Source organism: Periplaneta americana, chromosome 11 (assembly GCF_040183065.1).
Source record: "Periplaneta americana isolate PAMFEO1 chromosome 11, P.americana_PAMFEO1_priV1, whole genome shotgun sequence".
NCBI classification, from domain to species: Eukaryota; Metazoa; Arthropoda; class Insecta; order Blattodea; family Blattidae; genus Periplaneta; species Periplaneta americana.
In genome coordinates this window covers 36,997,645-37,014,247 of record NC_091127.1, presented here as the reverse complement: position 1 = coordinate 37,014,247, position 16,603 = coordinate 36,997,645, and the positions used below count along the sequence as shown (strand labels likewise).

The 16,603-nt window shown below is 34.3% G+C and overlaps 1 protein-coding gene across 3 annotated transcripts in view; it reads left to right on the top strand.

Annotated features, from left to right (window-relative positions):
* Window positions 1-60: 60 nt before the first annotated feature.
* LOC138708934 (kinesin-like protein KIF19) overlaps window positions 61-16,603 on the top strand; it is a 214,816-nt gene continuing 198,273 nt past the window's right edge. Inside the window, exon 1 of one of the 3 annotated variants that reach the window (XM_069839310.1) lies at window positions 61-1,796. Coding sequence is in view for 2 of the 3 variants with exons in the window: in XM_069839308.1 (XP_069695409.1) it covers window positions 12,564-12,638 (75 nt within the window). In the remaining variant the exon portion in view is untranslated. Of the gene's footprint in view, window positions 1,797-12,012; window positions 12,639-16,603 lie in introns of those variants that run through there. The other 2 variants (XM_069839308.1, XM_069839309.1) reach the window with 2 other exon arrangements.

Sequence of the window (16,603 nt, the reverse complement as noted above, 5' to 3'; positions counted from 1 at the left end):
GTTCTTGTTTGCATGTCTTAATTTAAAAGCCAAACATTTCGTCCTCTGTGTACACAGTTGCATCATAACTGTCCAGAACAAGTACAACACACATTTTGAACTAATGTATATAGAGATGTGTTGAACCAACCATGTAGGAAGAGGGTCAAATAAGTGAACCACATCTAATATGTTTCACATTCAGGAAGTCCACGTTCAATAGACCAATTATGTTAAGTGGGCTACTTAATGATTTCATCTCAATTTTCTATAAGAAAGTATGCTTCATGGTCGTTGTAATATCATTTGATTCATTATAGTTAAGTAAATAAATTACACATTTCAAAAAGTCGTCTTTGATGGCCTAGTAGTTATCATGCTTGTTTTCTGGATCCAAACAATTGAGGTTCAGATCCGGTCAAAGGGTGGAGTTCAGGCATATATATATAAATTCTAAATTATAAACATCAGCTCAAAGAATTTGAGTGACCACAAGGGTCCTGAATACAATAAACATGTACAATAATGTGATGTGATACATTAAAGATTAAAAAAGGAAAGTTAATTGTTTAAGGCAAAATAAATGGATTAATTGAAATAGAGATGATGATGTAGTATTTGAAGAGAATCCTTGATAATATTTATAAGGACAGACATTACATAATCAAAGGGAATGTGAAGTCCTTAAGATAATTCCATGTGAATTTGGAAATAGAACCTCTACTGCCAAACAGCAATCCAATGACAGACCATTGTTTAAGAGGGACATTGTATTTTTGAGAAAGATAAGGCAGACAAGGTTCATATATGGACTTCTTCTCAATATCAACTTCGCTGGCCTGATTTAGGTTTCTTTCGAAACGGATAGTAGGGTCAAGAACAAGAGCCCGTTTTAAGCGTCCGTTAATTGCAATAATGTCTGACATTAGGCAGAATGTTAATATGTCGAATGTTAATATGAATGTTAACACTGCGTGCCACCATGGTTATGAATTAATATGTCTGAATCAGACATTCTAACTGCAGCTTTCCTGTAATGTAAAGAAGTAGTACGTTTTTAGTATTAACTGTAAGAAATTTTAAGATGTTGCTACCCTAGGCCCGTCATGTTTGCGGGCTCTACACCTAAGAAATCGTACACTTTTCATTATAATTATTATGAATATCCTCTATAATTTTTCTCTTAATAAAAATAAAACCTACTACTAGCAAATTAATATGAATCAGCAGCAATAAGTTATTTTAAATAATACGTAGGAAAGCAAAATTAACTTAAGTCTCAGCGTTCTTTATTTAGTTTGCTTGAGTACTTATATTTTCGCAATAAAATCTATTGAAATGACAAGTATTGGCAAGAGAGACTCTGAAGGCCCGCTCCCACTTAGCGGAATCGAATCGAAACGAAAAGTCTGCTGCCACTCACATCTAGTGGAATCGAACCGAACAGTACTTTTGTGTTTTGTGCTTTGTCATACAAAAGAGAATAATTCTACACAAGATTTATTAATTTTTCTTCGTTCATATTACATTGTGATTTTTGTAGGACGTACTATTTCAGCAATAACTTTCAGTAGTAAACAAATTAAGCCTCCAAGAATACATGTGGTTCATTTGTTTTTTCACGAAGGCTTCACGAGAACTTACGATCATACCCGAAACAAAAAATTCTATTCTGGCAGTGGAATAAATATTCTAGCTCATGAATTCTGTTCAGTTCGATTCGATTCGATTCGACGCGCCGCTTTCTGCTATCTTCCGATTCCATTCCTCTAAGTGGGAGCTGGCCTTGAGAATTCTCCAGAAACGAATTAATCAAGGTATTGGTTGAACTCTTAACTTTAATTTATCTAAAACATAAAATTTGAGTCCTTAAAAATTCATTGATGGTGTATTAAAATAAATGAGATGAATCATGTAAAATGCTATTTAAGCAAGGAAAAAAACATGAGTAGATATTGCAAAAGAAAAATAATATAATGCAATAATTATCAACAGGTATAATAAAAAAGTCAGCATTTTTACATGCGTAATCAGTGGGATGCGTATCCCTAGGGATATTCGTTCCTTGCTGGGTAACTTTCGGTGCTGAACCCCGGACTCATTTCACCGGCATCATCACCTTCATATCATTCAGACGCTAAATAACCTAGATGTTAATACAGCGTCGTAAAATAACCCAATACTTACAAATGGCTTTTAAGGAACCCGAAGGTTCATTGCCGCCCTCACATAAGCCCGCCATCGGTCCCTATCCTGTGCAAAATTAAGCCAGTCTCCCTCAAATCCATTTTAATATTATCCTCCCATCTACGTCTCGGCCTCCCTAAAGGTCTTTTTCCCTCCGGTCTCCCAACTAACACTCTATATGCATTTCTGGATTCGCCCATACGTGCTACATGCCCTGCCCATCTCAAACGTCTGGATTTCAAGTTCCTAATTATGTCAGGTGAAGAATACAATGCGTGCAGTTCTGTGTTGTGTAACTTTCTCCATTCTCCTGTAACTTCATCCCGCTTAGCCCCAAATATTTTCCTAAGCACCTTATTCTCAAACACCCTTAACCTATGTTCCTCTCTCAGAGTGAGAGTCCAAGTTTCACAGCCATATAGAAGAATCGGTAATATAACTGTTTTATAAATTCTAACTTTCAGATTTTTGGAGAGCAGACTGGATGATAAGAGCTTCTCAACCGAATAATAACACGCATTTCCCATATTTATTCTGAGTTTAATTTCCTCCCGAGTGTCATTTATATTTGTTACTGTTGCTCCAAGATATTTGAATTTTTCCACCTCTTCGAAGGATAAATCTCCAATATTTATATTTCCATTTCGTACAATATTCCCGTCACGAGACATAATCATATACTTTGTCTTTTCGGGATTTACTTCCAAACCGATCGCTTTACTTGCTTCAAGTAAAATTTCCGTGTTTTCTCTAACCTTTTGTGTATTTTCTCCTAACATATTCACGTCATCTGCATAGAGAAGAAGCTGATGTAGCCCGTTCAATTCCAAACCCTGCCTGTTATCCTGAACTTTCGTAATGGCATATTCTAAAGCGAAGTTAAAAAGTAAAGGTGATAGTGCATCTCCCTGCTTTAGCCCGCAGTGAATTGGAAAAGGATCAGATAGAAACCCAATAAAAAAATATATACGGTATATATATTCGTTCCATAGATTGAATACCACTGGTCTACACTTTGTCTACACTTTCGTGACGTAACTTAAAATATATTACAGTACTAATCTGTTTACTGTTAGCTTTAATTCGTGTGAAGTTAAGTTTGTTTCGTGTGAGGCCAAGTACCACGTTAGTTACGTCATATTTTATTAGCATTCGTTTATGAAGTTTGCTTATTATTAGACCTCGGCCACGGATACACCGCTTCACTATGTTGCGTGAAGAGGAACCATTCTCCTCTGTCTTGCTGGCCTTCCATCCAGGAGTCATAGGTTCAGGGCCGTATTTAGGTATAGTAGGCAGTGCTAAAATTTTCCGCCATCCAACTCCCACGAACAATTTATAAGCAGCTATTATACAGGTCATGTTTAGTTTAAATTAGTTTTATGACTCGGTTATTATGAGAGAAGTTTTATTTAATATTCTTACTATTTGGTATTTCCAATAAACTAGGTCGATTAATTAAAATGTTTCTCAGTAAAACGTACAGCAGAGTCCGTATAGGGCAGCTTCTGTCTGATACTTTTACAATCCACTGTGGGCTAAAGCAAATAGATGCACTATCACTTTGGCTTTTTAACTTTGCTCTAGAATATGCCATTAGGAAAGTCCAGGAAAACAGATAGGGTTTGGAATTGAATGGGTTACATCAGCTGCTTATTTATGCGGATGACGTGAATATGTTAAGAAAAAATCCACGAACTATTAGTCTAAGGAAAACACAGTAATTTTACTTGAAGGAAGTAAAGAAATTAGGTTTGGAAGTAAATCCCGAAGAGACAAAGTATATGATTATGTCTCGTGACCAGAACATAATACGAAATGGAATTAATATAAAAATTTGAAATTTAATCTTTGAAAATGTGGAAAAATTCAAATATCTTGTAGCAACGGTAACAAAATAAATGACACTCGAGAGGAAATTACTCTAAACGCAGAATAAATGACTATCAGAGAACTTCAATGAAGAGCATACGTATATTTGCCAACAGATTCTTTGGCATACTTATTTTCTACTTTGTTAAAATACATATTAACAGATACCATCATTAAGGGGAGTTGGTCATTATCGCATGCAAAATAATGGTAAAATAGCCTATCTTCAAGCAGTCATAAATATAATACTATTTATCAGAGGTCTTTCATTTTTGTTAGCTATGTGTGTATACATAACAAGCTTTAAAATGGAAAAGAATGGTTACTCTAGAGTAAATCTTTATCCTTAAATTAATTTTTTTAATTAAGCACAATTTTTTTTATAAATTCACTACTTGTCTGTGATTAGGTACACTCTATTCACTTATTATAGCACACATTGAATTGAAAATTTGACCACTTACTGCTAATATATACTAAAACATACCCTACTAAAATTATTCATGTATATGTAATATTATGGGCATAGGGCTTATAGCAATCATCACTGCCAATAAATTTAAAAAAAATTGACGAAGATTAGTATAAGCCCTATGCCCATAATATTACAGATATTTTAATAATTTTAGTAGGATATGTTTTAGTATCTATTAGCAGTAAGTGGCCAAAATTTTAATTCAATGTGTGCTATGATAAGTGAATAGTGTGTACCTAATCACAGATATGTAGTGAATTTATATAAAAAAATATGTTTAAATTAAAAAATTAATTTAAGGGTAAGATTTACACTAGATTAACCATTCTTCTTTCATTTTAAAGCTTAATGTGTATAGATATTATATCACTAAAAAAATGAAAGAGCTGTGATAAATAGTATTACATTTATGACTCTTGAAGATAGGCTATTTTTACCATTACTTTGCATGCGATAACGTCAAATTCCCCTTAAACACAAATAGCTTAAAACAAATCAGTTTGACAGTTTGATTAGACCTACGATAGAAAGTTGAGAGAATTTTTTTTTCATTCTTATTGGACTTAATTTATTGGGTATGGTAACAATGGAATTTGAATACTGAGTAAACACAACTTCGCCACACAGCTACGTGGATTTTTCTATTAGCAGCGCACCACGCAAGAAATGTGCATTCTTCACAGTACCTGCATATCCTGTGCTGTGTCCTTTGTTGTAACAATGCCTCTGTCTTTACGACGCACCAGTTGACAGTTAGAATGCCTTGTGGTGGCATAGAGAAACTGTATTCATTCTATATTGCATCCTGATCACGTCTAAAAAAAAGAGTGGGCCTAGTTGATGCGTGGTATTTACAAATTTTCACTGTATATAATCCGTGCCAAACAAAATGCAATCGAAATGGTGGTAATAAAATTCGCGACTATATTCTTAAATAATTCACTGCATTAGTCAAGTGCAAGACTTCTGGCTTCTGTTGCATTCAAACAATTATAAAATACGATAATTTGGTCCAGGGAGCATCCGTTTTTGATGCAAAGATAATTTGTTTGGCTTGTTTCTTAAATAAAATTACGAAATGGCGTTCCTGTGCTTAACATTTAATAATAATAATAATAAAAAAAGAAATATAGCAAAACTGTTTTATCTCGAGACTCTCATCTAAGTCACGTAATAAGTCATGTAATCTACTTCAATATATTTGCGCAAATATATCTTGTAGCTAACAGTGGTGCTATCTCTCAATAATGTTCAGAACGAAGGAGGTAGAGTGAGAAAAGAAACAAATTTCTCCCTACAACGACGCCACACACCAACGTCGTGTTCTTATGTTGGCGAGATTGTGTATTTACTTAAATTTGGTGCTAAAAGTAACGGCACGGTTCAAAGATACCGTGGGAATTCTCCAGTTTAGCGCTTACCTTCAAATTGACTTTAATAGGATTAATTAAAAATCGAGCGAGGTGTCACAGTAGCTAGAGGTCTTGAGTTCAAATCCCGGAATCGGACAATCTGATCGAAGGTTTTTGGAATTTACTCGATCATTAAAAAAAAAACTAGGAATTTAGTTAGGCCTTTTTAGGAAGGTAAATGTTGGAGTGTCTCTCACTTCCACTACAAAATATGCAGAATCTGATAATGTTTCGCAAGGTCTCAATATCTACCTATTGTACAGACCCAGTAAAAATAATATGAGTATTACAACCAGAAGGATGTAGAAAAGTGGGACGGCCAAAAGGAAGATGTATTGATGGAGTGAATGGAGATGCTAAAAGTCTGGGAATTCGAAACTGGTGGACCGTATCGATGGACAGAGAGGAGTGGAGGAAGATTCTTGAAGAGGCCGGGTCTCAGCCATGAGATATAGCGCCATGGAAGAAGAAGAAGTAGTAGTAGTAGTAGTAGTAGTAGTAGTAGTAGTAGTAGTAGTAGTAGTACAGACCCAGAAACAAAATTTGGGCCATCTGAAATTTTCGAGTTCCAGTTATAACATACTGCGCATGGTCAAGCACCTGAATTTTGTTTCTGGGTCTGTACATGATGTTAAATATTATGTCTGTAGATACGGTCACTACATGGCATAGTAGTTTGCCGACTGGCCGATAGATGGCAGCAATTCATTACCGCAATCCTTTGCGCCTGCAAATGCCGACAAATCAGCCATTTTATTCCAGCGCTCGCTAATGCCGTATACAGTTGTGTAGGGAATGAATGTAGCCTAAATCAGAGTCAAGTATGTTTTTATTTTAAAGGCTACGGACACTGGCCTAAATTGAGTTTTACTTTAAATGTCCCTATCTCAAGCGTGTTGAAATGGTATCAACAGCGATGTCGATAGTCGCGGATTAAACTTGCAGTTAAAGCGCCTACCAATAAAAAGAAATTAAAAACGATACGCAGGTAAAATAATGATTTAAAAAGTTGAACACAATTTTTTTTATTAAAATGTTAAAATAACGTGAAAAGTTGAAATTTTATAAGTGTGTGCTTCTAAAAGTAATACATACAAGTCCACACCTGTAGAGTAACGATTAGCGCGTCTGGACGCGAAACCAGGTGACCCGGGTTTGATTCCCGGTTGGGGAAGTTACCTGGTTAAGGTTTTATCCGGGGTTTTCCCTCAACTCAATATGAGCAAATGCTGGGTAACTTTCGGTGCTGGACCCCGGACTCATTTCACCGGCATTATCACCTTCATCTCATTCAGACGCTAAATAACCTAGGATGTTGAGAAAAAGTCGTAAAATAACATACTAAAAATACATACATACATACATACATACATACATACATACATACATACATACATACATACATACATACATACAGCATATACAAATATAATAATAAAAATTAAGTAGCCTACGTATATTTAGGGCCTATTATTTCGATAAATGCTTTATATTTTCCAACATATATTCTTATTTGGTTTACAATTATTTGATTCAATTACAGATGGAGTTTCGTTGTGCGGTTGAAATTGTAACTTCTCTTAAATAACCTGGAGCGTACAGTTTAAGTTTTAAAAATTCTCAGCAAGAGCTAGTTTAATTTGAACAATCTGTGGTCACATATTTATGAAACAATCCTGCGTTCTTGCAAGAAACTTTATATTTGCCATTTAACATTATTTTCGATGTAGGCCTACTGTGCTTACTTACACAACGCAGAACTGCCCGCGTAAGTACTTATGTACAAAAACTGTGTAAATTTAAAATAATTAAAACACTTTTTTTAATTGATAGTACAAGGACAGATAAATAATTAGATAACATAAAAAATGGAGATGTCCCTTGCACCGAAAATAAATAATTCAATAATGCAATAACGACATATCGCCTGCTTAGAACCAAGTTGTTCTAACTCCATTTTTATAAATTTTTCAGGGGAGCACAATGAAGTTTTGGAGACTGCCCAAATCATAATAATATGACTATTTTGAGGAAAGGGGTTTGCAAAGCAATAAACAGAGCATGGGAAAGCTTATTTTATTCTTCAGTTGCCTTATTTATAAATTGATTTTACAAAAAATAGAAAAAACGTTTGGAGTTAGAACAAACATGTTAACAGATTTTGACAATTCAATGTTCTAACTCCTTTCTGGTTACATTTTGAAGAGATAAGTGCATACATTGTTACCTTTTTAACACTGAATGCCAAAACATTTTGTCCACGCCTGAAAAATATTTGTATAGGGACTTTATATCTTGAACTTTACTTGCTTTTATAACTGGTTTGACTGTTATTTGCCTTGGTGCAGGCAATATGTTAGCAACTCGACACTGTTTTTGCCTTGCTCTTGTTATAATAGGTTTCAGAAACTTTGTAATCTTAAACATCTTATTAGAGAATCAAAATCTGTACACAATATCTTCACAGCCTTTTGTGTATACAATATGCTTCACTTTACTGTATGAAATGCTGTTCAATTTCTTCGGCCCGATTGTATAAACCATTTAATCTTAGATCAGAGGTTAAATTGATCCTTGTTTCAGCTGAACTTGGAATTTTGTGTTGTATAAAGTCTAATCTGAGATTAATTTATCTCAAACTAAAGTCAACTTTGACTGAAGAAATTTCTCCGATTAAGTTAGATGATCCAAGTTCAGTTATTTCTTTTCTATTTGAACTATACGAGTGATAGATTGTGCAAATAAAATATCCATTATTATTAATATTAATAGATATGTTAGGTACATTTATATATATTTCTTTCAATTTCTTGCCTTAATACACAAACATTCTTATATTTTATAAGGCTCTATCGTGTTCAGTAATATCAAATAACATAACCTATAATTATATTATGTTTATAACAACCATTAATTATTAATGGATATGATAGGTACATTCATAAATGTTCAATTAACTGTATTACTAAACGAAAATTGTCGTTTTATAAAGCTTTATTATGTTTAGCAGTATCAAACACCATAACATGATAACAACTTGGAGAACAGTCAACCTTCTTCTTATTGTCCGCCATTATTTACATTGCAAAAAAAAAAAACAGTGTCTCCAACAGAGTGTAATACGGAAAGTCGTGAAAAAGTAGTTGTAAAGTCGCTAGATTTCTCATTATCAACAAAGAAAATTAAATTTTGTCACTATGGGGTGCTAAAAAGGTCACTAAATCCCTATTTAAGCAATATAAAAGTTAAAAGAAATTGTTGTTGAAAAAGAGTTAAAATCGCTAGATTGGCAACACTGAACAAACCTGTATAACATGGTCCGCGCATCACGTATTTCACCTGTTTATGCGATGTTGCCAAATCCTTTTGACGTGAACTTAGATTGCATTTGAACCAAGGTAATTTGATCGCAGAAAAGTTTTATACAATAGAAGAAGTGTCTGAACTCGGTTTACTTTCCGATCTTCGATCAAAGTTGATCTTTAGTCAGGGAGTTTTATACAATTGGGCCTTAGTTTAGCTACAGTCTTGAAGTCATAAAAACTACTAAATCTCATTTGATGTACTTTGTATTGCTTGTTAGTTCTACACGAAATCAGGGCCCTTATTATTACTAAAGAAGAATGAAGTTGAAGTCGTTTGATATGACGATCAGTTTACACTGTGCATTGTGTCTACTTCTTGCACTGCACTATGCCCTGGTTCTTGATACTTTTGTTATATTTTTTGTATATCATGATCATCCTCTTCCAAAAAATGTATCAGTGCAAGTGGCATTAAGCTGTTTATTAGTAAACGCACGCAGTAACAGTATCACATTAACTTTCTCATGCAAGTTCAGAAAAAGCCTTCTGTCCTAGCTTGCTTCTCATTGCCAGTCTTAGCTCACACCATTCCATCATTGGTTGGTCATTGAATGGTGGAGTTATAATAATGTGGAACTAAACAGAGCTTGGAAAATGGAGTTGGAACAATATGGAACAGTTATTTTGAACACTTTCTGACCACAAAATGTACAATTTTATGTGTGAAACTGATACAGAAGAGGAGTTAGAACATAACGGATAAAAAAAAACGAGTTTTTTTTAAAGTGGAGTTAGAACAACATGGTTCTAAGCAGGCGATATGTATTTACCGAGCGAGGTTGCTCATGCGATCCGCATGGGACTCGCATTCGGGAGGTCCGTGGTTTTCCACAGTTACTTAGGCAAATGCCGGGTTGGAATTTTCATTGCCGCGATCCATTTCCCTTCTCCTCCTATGTAGAAAAAGAATTTAGATTTCATATCATTCATCTTCTTCATCTAATTCCATAGAAATATTCAGGTCAAGACGCGTCTTCATCCGCTTACGGTGAGGGCGGGGGGCGTCCTCTCCACAACCGTTCCTGGGTTACCAGCCTTTCGCAATATCTCTGCCAGGATTCATTCCTTAAGAGCACTTCCAAGGGCGCTTCGACACCTTGGAAGGGCCTTGGAATCGATCCTGTACTGCTTGGTCACCTTGGCGGTATGAGCTTAGGACGGGAGAGGGTAGGGAGGCTCCATGGGTGAGCGGGTGAGGGATCACATGCGGCCGGTGGGCTGGTACACCTCATCCTCAATTATCCCAAATAATCGGGGTGCACAGCAGGCCTCAGTATGGATTAGAGTCGTCCCTAACCCGTCTCTAGCCACTGTTACCTAACCTAACATAATAATACTTATGCGATAGGCCTATTTTATCCATAAGTAGGATTATTAAGACGCTATCCACACGAAAGTATTTTATTTTAGAAACAAATACATGAATATCCTCAGTGTAATTTTAAGAAACCCAATGACATATACTAAAACAACAATTTAGAATAAAAGAAGTGTTAAGAAACCTAGATGTTTTAAAACTAATAATAATAATAATAATAATAATAATAATAATAATACTTACTTACTGGCTTTTAAGGAACCCGGAAGTTCATTGCCGCTCTCACATAAGCCCTCCATTGGTCCCTATCCTGAGCAAAATTAATCCAATCTCTATCATCATATCCCACTTCCCTCAAATCCATTTTAATATTATCTTCCCATCTACGTCTCGGCCTCCCCAAAGATCTTTTTCCCTCCGGCCTCCCAACTAACACTCTATATGCATTTCTGGATTTGCCCATACGTGCTACATGCCCTGCCCATCTCAAACTTCTGGATTTAATGTTCCTAATTATTTCAGGTGAAGAATACAATGCGTGCAGTTCTGTGTTGTGTAACTTTCTCCATTCTCCTGTAACTTCATCCCTATTAGCCCCAAATATTTTCCTAAGAACCTTATTCTCAAACACCCTTAACCTATGTTCCTATCTCAAAGTGAGAGTCCAAGTTTCACAACCATTCAGAACAACCGGTAATATAACTGTTTTATAAATTCTAACTTTCAGATTTTTTGACAGCAGACTGGATGATTGAACCTTCTCAACCGAATAATAACAGGCATTTCCCATATTTATTCTGCGTTTAATTTCCTCCCGAGTATCATTTATATTTGTTACTGTTGCTCCCAGGTATTTGAATTTTTCCATCTCTTCAAAGGATAAATTTCCAATTATTATATTTCAATTTCGTACGATATTCTGACCAAGAGACATAATCATATACTTTGTCTTTTCGGGATTTACTTCCAAACCTATCTCTTTACTTGCTTCAAGTAAAATTCCCGTATTTTCCCTAATCGTTTGTGTATTTTCTCCTAACATATTCACGTCATCCGCATAGACAAGCAGCTGATGTAACCCGTTCAGTTCCAAACCCTCTAATAATAATAATAATAATAATAATAATAATAATAATAATAATAATAATAATAATAATAACATCCAATTTAGAAATAGTTTTCTTTCATTTGATTGCATCACATTTGATTTGTTTTTGTAATATTTCGCTTAATTAAAGACTTTTTAAACTTGGTTTTCATATTGTATTTTCTGAATTGTTGGCATTGTAAAATAAAATAAATAATGAAGTATAATTAGTATGTATACGCCGTTAATACTAAGTTCCAACTATTTGTATCAACTCATTTTCTATGCGCAAATGTTCGTGGGAAGGCAGCAAGCACACTCACACGTCGATCAATGGCGGAGGTGTTTTTGTTATGTTACACGAACGTGTTAGAAACCATCGAGCCGCGGTTAGTGATGGACACCTCTACGGAGACCTGAGGTGTTCACGTAACGGAATGAACATAATACATTTTCATTGTTCATCCATCTTGGATGAAAAATTCTCTATCATGCATGACATAACAATACAATAATATCTGTAATGTTTATGCCGAGATTTGCGTTATGGAAATTAATCGTTGTCAGTACATCAAGGAGTGAAAATACGATAATATTACTTAACTCCTCTCGCATTGATCATAACCATCGTTTTATAACAGAAGATGAATTGAGATTTTTAAAACTTGCGATATAATCACGAGTGACTTATCATAAGTAATTTGAAATGCTCATAGATTTATTGTGGTTCATTGCATTTCAAAGTTAGTAGGATTCAGTTAATAAAATGTGACTTGGACACAAATTTAGTGCATCGTTAGTAGAGGAAAGTTATATAATCTAATAGTGTGAATTTAACAGTTTAGCCAGCTATTAAAATATATTCACCATGACACAGTCATCCAGTTCTAGTAACGCAAGCACACCGTCACAGCCTATCAAGTCTTCACAACAGAGATTGATGGTGAGTAGGCTCTATGTTTACTAACATAAAATTTTGTCTTACTGCCAAGTATTCATAGTTCACAATTAGAAAAATTTAAGGCAATTAAATTTCCGACAGGAGTTCCTGAAGAAAGCCATGAAAATGATCAATATTGGATTTTGTAAAGGGAAGTGAGTAGCTATGCCTGTGCGATTAATGAATTTCAGTACAAAAGTTTAGTTCAATATTTTCTAGTCTTTTAATGTTTAGAGTGAAAACAAATTTTCATGGTTACACAATAAATAATTCCGACTCCAGTGATATAAAAGACAACCAATTATTTACTTATCCAAGTGCAAAAAAAACAAGGTTTTAACTGATAACCTGTTTTCCCACTTTGCTAAATGTACTTCAATCTTCAGGTGCACAATACTTGCTACAATATTCACTCATATATCTCGTATTTTTTTAAGTTATCAAGTAATGAATATTGTAAATTCTAAAGCAAATTTAGGTAAATATTTCACCCTTAGTGAAACAGAAAAAATATTGAGCTTTGATTAATAATTTTTGCCATTTTTTCAATGCATATATGTTTTTTCGGTATTTTCCTAGTACCCGGTACTCGTTACATAGACCACTCTTACACTAAACCTGGAGTAATCAAATGATTCTGCTTACTGTTTTTTACATGCTCACCTGTATGTAATTTCTATTTTATACATATTTCATTGTTATTTTCCATCCGAAGATCATTAAGAACTATGAATATTACTTAATACCTCCTATCTTTCTTCAAATAGTGTTTATATGCCATGTTAATTTTCATTTGTTTTCATAAGTTAACAATGATGCACATTGGGAGCAACATATAAGAAATTATCTTCCTACACAATGCACGCTATATTCACGTTGTTTTGAAATGATTAATCGAAGATGGTTTGCTTATTGTTTATTACACGTATGTAATTCTATTCCATACGTTTTTTTTCTATCCCACGATCATTAAGAATGGTGAATATTATTGATGCTTGTTTCATGTATTTCTTAAAATAATGTTATGTGGCATGTTAGTTTTTATTTGTCGTTATTTACGTAAAAATGATGCGCCAAAAAATAATAATAATTTCGTACTCACACCACATCCTATATATTCACATTTGTTTTTCAATGATTTATTAAAGACTGTACCGGTACCCTCAACTCAAATGTGATGGACCGGTTAATTATTATAAATTAATTGCATGAAGGTTTGGGGGCCAAGTCCCCAAGAGGGGTTTTAGGGGGCGGAGCCCCCTAAAGCAAGAAAAAACACATTGTAAAATATAAGTCGTACCTTCAACCCGAAGGTGATGCACCGGTTAATTACTATAAATTAATTGCACGAAGGTTTGGGGACTAAGTCCCCAACAGGGGTTTTAGGGGCGGAGCCCCCCTAAAGCAAGAAAGAACACATCATAAAATACAACTCGTACCTTCAACCCAAAGGTGATGGACCGGTTTATTAGGCTACTATAAATTAATTGTATGAGGGTTTGGGGACTAAGTCCCCAACAGGGGTTTTTAGGGGGCGGAGCCCCCTAAAACAGGAAAGAACACGTTATAAAATGTAACTCCTACCTTCAACTCAAATGTATGGACCGGTTAATTACTATAAATTAATTGCATGAAGGTTTGGGGGCCAAGTCCCCAAGAGGAGTTTTAGGGGGGCGGAGCCCCCTAAAGCAAGAAAGAACACATCATAAAATATAAGTCGGGGTGTCGGGCACTGAAAAGTGCCTTTTGGAAAGCATAGTGATGCGCATTTGACAAACGCAGTGTACGTACTTGCTAATAATCCCTTTTTATTTGTCGTTATTTACGTAAAAATGATGCGCCAAAAATAAATTAGAAACATGTTACATAAATCACCCTTGTGCCAAAAGAGAATGCTCCCTGGACCAAATTGTCGTATTTTGCAGTGGTCGTCAGTACTCGCTGAAATGGGTAATAATATAATAATATAATATAATTATGTTGTACGTAGCAAGATCGATTATTCAATTGATAGGATATTTTATGAGGTTGTCACGACTGAGATATATATTGTCAATTGCTTTTATTTGTCAGGAGGCTTTGACTGACGGGTATATAAGGACTGGCTCTCTTAGGGGTGGAGGTCGAGGTTTGGGATGGCTCACAAGCAACAAGTTATACTAAATATGTTAAACATAAAAACGACCTATGTAACGAGTACCGGGTACTAGGAAATTACCGTTTTTTCCCTCATGTTATGTGTGTAATATTCATAAACCAGCAGGTCTACGTTGTAGAACATAAGCTGCAGAAGTAGTTTCAGAGAAAAATGCACTTAAGTTTGAAAATATCAACTTACGGAAAACTGCATTTAAAAAAAAGATGTAAGCAATACATACACAGCCACATTTAAAGAAATAATTTAAAGGGATTATCTGTAAAGATAGCCTATATTGTTTTAAAGAGCACATTTTGTTCTTTATTTTTTAAACACAAAAAAAAAATCGGATTTTAGACCCCTAATCACTACCCAGTCCCTTTAAGTGAGTATTGAAAGCTTTGTTAATAGACATTTATACTGTTACAAAATTTCGCGTACCTTAATTTCCAAGTTTATGCAATTATGCTTCCTCAGCCATATATGAACATACAGTATACAATATACTGTATACATGTCTGTGTTGAGTTAACGTTGAGTTAACTATATAACCTACCTGAAATATCTAAAAGAAGAGAAAATGTGCTTGTTTTATAACGTGACATGCGCTAAATTATTATTGTAAGGTGGCCAAGTAGTAAATAAAGTATTTTATTGTAGAATCATGTATCTGAAAACTGCTAGAAGATGATTGGATTATTGTTTTGAAGCGCGTGGGAGTATTTAAAAATGCTGTGTAAATTTTTTCCATAAATTTCATATACATAGATACATCAAACCTCCAGGGTTATACACAAATTTTAATTTCTTCTTTGTTAATTGTAAATCACCATGTGCACAGTTTTATAAATATATAAATCAATAAATAAATAAAGAAGTAAATAAATAAATAAATAAATAAATAAGAAAATAAATAAATAAATATATCGGTTTTAGAATGGCAGTTAAAAAGAACATAACTATGTGGAAATATTGTTTTTATAATATACAAATAAATTAATTTACGTGACTACGAAACGTTGTTATAGGGCAGCTATCCCCTTGTGGATTCTCTCTCTCTCTCTCTCTCTCTCTCTCTCTCTCTCTCTCTCTCTCTCTTGTGTAGGCCTGTAGGTCCTGAAAAAAATTATACAAAATCTTTGGAAGAAGAGGGCTTTTATTGCTACTCCAATCATAATAAAATATTCTGATATTAGTCTAAATTACAGCCATTAATGGAAGAATAACGCCAAATTTTATAAAACATTTTTAAATAGTGATGTTACATGTTTCAAGTTCAATTTATTTCCAAAAGCAGCATAAAAGAACAGCGTACGTAATTCTTATTCGTTATCATTATCTCAAGAAATGCAATAAATATAAATCTAGCTTCTCCCGAAAGCAGTTTGTCTTTATTTAAACTTAAATTAATTGCTATTCTTTCCAGAATTAGTTATTAACCGTAACATTGTAGCTAGATTTCTTTAACAGATTTTCTACTTGTTATACACCAGGCCTATTGTATGTAATGCAACGTAATTCGTATACACATCATCACTACCACCAGTATAATGAATTAGGACTTCGTAGGCGTGGTTCGGCCTCATCTGATAGTATCTTCAAAGGTATTCCTTTCAATATTCAGCCTTTTATCTGTGTTATGTTATTGTCTGGGTATTCTAATTTTGTTCATTCGCAAAATGTATCGAATTCAATATTTTTATATATAATTTTATTAATGACTGGTTACATCTTAAATTTTTCTAAAATTTCCTCATTTCTCTTATGGTTCGAAAGTATATATTGTGCTATTTTTCGGATGCACAAAATTAGTTCTTGGTCTTGAGCGATA